Here is a 2,500-nt window from a genome sequence, read left to right as displayed (position 1 = left end):
TCAGCTCGCAAAATTGGTTGCATGCCTTCAATTTGCTAGTTGAAATGAAGTGTAACACATCATTGCCAAAAAAGAGTACTATTGTTATCTGTTAACACATTTCAAAGTGTCTGTATTCTGTTTTTCATTATTGAAAAACTAATAATTATTTCATGTGTTCTGTTAACACATACGTTTTTGAACAAAACTGTAAGCAAGGCAGAAAGCTGAATATTTTAATCAGTAACTTTATGGTATGGTTATTTTTGTGTCTCCTATGTACACCACTGGTATAATTACATAATAGATATGATTAGACTTTTTAATTTCATTTCCTATCGATAGAGTAGGTTGGAGTTTCCTCAGTTTTGATCCCATTCGTCTCTTCCGGATGCAAACTTGTATGCACTCCTTTTGTCCCATAAGTTCTAAATAATGAATTGATGAACTTGGTGCCACAAGCAAGAAAATTGTCTTGAGTCCTTACAAAGCATAAAACTTGTTGTTTTTGTATATTTAGTGTGATAAAAACCGTTTTAGTCTGATTTCTTACATTAAATTTATCAGTGCTAGAGTACCGTTCTTTGTTACACTGACATGGCCATGAACAATGTGAAAACAATCCCTTACTGCTGTAAGGAAAGATAAAGAAAGAACGCTAACATTGAAATAATGGTATAATTTATTTGCCTTTGGCCTCACCATGTTACATCCTACCTAATGATTATTTTAAAAGCTGAATTACATTGAATACTATGTTTTATATCAATAATGTTGATGTCAGTCATTGACATCTGTTACTTATGCAAAGGGTTAATTTTTTATGGTGTGAATATTTTTTACAATAAAAGAAGTTAAATAAAGGCTACAGTTTTTTTACCAAATAGGCATGATGTCCAATCACGAAAATTGCCTCGCTTTCAACTTGATAATTCTGGGAAAATTGTTTTTGGGAAATGGAATCCTACAGGGTTTAAAGTGTGATACATTCAAGGTTATTGTGCACATTGTTGTTTAGAGATAAATCACTCCACTCAAAGTGAAAAATATATAAACATTCCCATTTACTATTAGGATAAAGGGGTTTAGCTTCTAAAGAAACGGTGGAGAATTAAAACACAAAATGGGTTTATTGACTAGGTTGATATGGTAAATTTACCAACGTACAGAAATTTGAAAGCTGATGTTTCAAGTGTCAGCCCCTCATCAGTACTACGGTAATGACAAAGGGCTAATTCTCAAAATCTCAGCTTTCAAATTTCTTTACGGTGGTAAATTTATCATATCAACCCAGTTGATAAAACCACTTCCAATTTCTCTTTATTTGAAGATCAAGTTTATAGTTAGCAAAACTAGCCATCCTTGATCCATGATCAAGCTGTAAAAGGCAAGTGTCTCTTAATTTCATTAGGACAATCACATAGTTTATTTGTGGCCCAAGTAGCATCAGGGTGCAAATGATGCTATGAGGGACACATAAACTATGTGAAAAAAGTCATTTTACTATCATTATTATCAATACACAAGGCCAAATTGTACCAATTCATTTATATGTAATAAGAAAAAATTGTTTAACAGAGATGTAGCATGAAACTATGGTATGGAAATGTCCCTCAGTGTATATAAACAAAGGTTGTGAGAATGAAAGGAATTTATATATTTGAAGTGCAGGTTGTAGACCAAATGTAGAAGTAATCCTCGCACTTAAATAGGACAATCTCATTGGCTGAACGAAGTTGCTTGACATCTCTGCAGCCAATCCTGCATATTTCCTGTTTGGCCCGCAAAAAGGCGCGTTTTACAGAGGGCAGTTTCATTTGGCCACGCATATTGATAATAAGCCATTTCAGGACCAGCTTTGCATTTGTTTTGAAATATTTTTTTGCATGGGTTTCTTCTTGATTTGACAAATGAACTTTCTTTTCAATGACTAATGATTAAAAATTAATCTTTGACATGAACAAATACAGTGTACTGCAAGATACCAGTAAATATCAGACAGGAATATTTTGCTACATCAAAATGCAACTACTTTCAGGGTGTCCATTTGGCATCGGGAATCAGAATTTTCCATCCACTACTTGAAATTATCTGGCTAAATTTGCGTGACCATTACAACTGAAAGAATGCTTTACTCTTTCAGATGATTGTCCTTTTACTTTATAGTATTCTCTTGCTTCTTCAATTTTTGATTAATAATAGGAAACCCTGTCCTTTTTGCAGTAAGCAGAGCAGTTTCTCCATGAACTGACCTTCTTTTAGATTTCTGTTAGAACGCTTTGGACAATGATTATGAGGTGAACACAGTGAGACATGCCTTACCATGACGACTCAACAAGTTAGCCAATCAGATCGACAAGATGAGAGCAAACTGCATGGAGATGTGACCATCAATCACATTTTCTATTGAAAAAACGTTTGGTGACCACAGCCATGGCTCAATGCAAAAGGTGAAGAAAAATTCAAAAAATTTTTGCAATCTAAAACATGATGTCTTGGCTTTTTTGTGTTACTTATTTTC

At 33.8% G+C, this 2,500-nt stretch overlaps 2 protein-coding genes across 3 annotated transcripts in view; one reads left to right on the top strand and one right to left on the bottom strand.

Moving 5' to 3' along the window:
* Positions 1–863, top strand: part of LOC137968083 (separin-like) — a 41,872-nt gene extending 41,009 nt beyond the window's left edge. Inside the window, exon 30 of the mRNA XM_068814706.1 lies at positions 1–863. This exon is cut by the window's left edge and continues 274 nt beyond it. The gene's annotated coding sequence lies outside the window, so the exon portion shown is untranslated.
* Positions 1–2,500, bottom strand: part of LOC137968086 (3-hydroxyisobutyrate dehydrogenase, mitochondrial-like) — a 9,155-nt gene that overhangs the window by 15 nt on the left and 6,640 nt on the right. For both annotated transcript variants that reach the window (XM_068814710.1, XM_068814709.1), the window contains exon 8: positions 1–2,500. This exon is cut by the window's left edge and continues 15 nt beyond it; it is cut by the window's right edge and continues 144 nt beyond it. In XM_068814710.1, coding sequence (XP_068670811.1) covers positions 2,489–2,500 — 12 coding nt within the window. In that variant the 3' untranslated portion in view covers positions 1–2,488.

This window comes from Montipora foliosa, chromosome 8, assembly GCF_036669935.1.
Source record: "Montipora foliosa isolate CH-2021 chromosome 8, ASM3666993v2, whole genome shotgun sequence".
NCBI lineage: Eukaryota > Metazoa > Cnidaria > Anthozoa > Scleractinia > Acroporidae > Montipora > Montipora foliosa.
The sequence above is the reverse complement of the archived record's forward strand: the minus strand, read 5'-3'. Positions and strand labels throughout refer to the sequence as shown.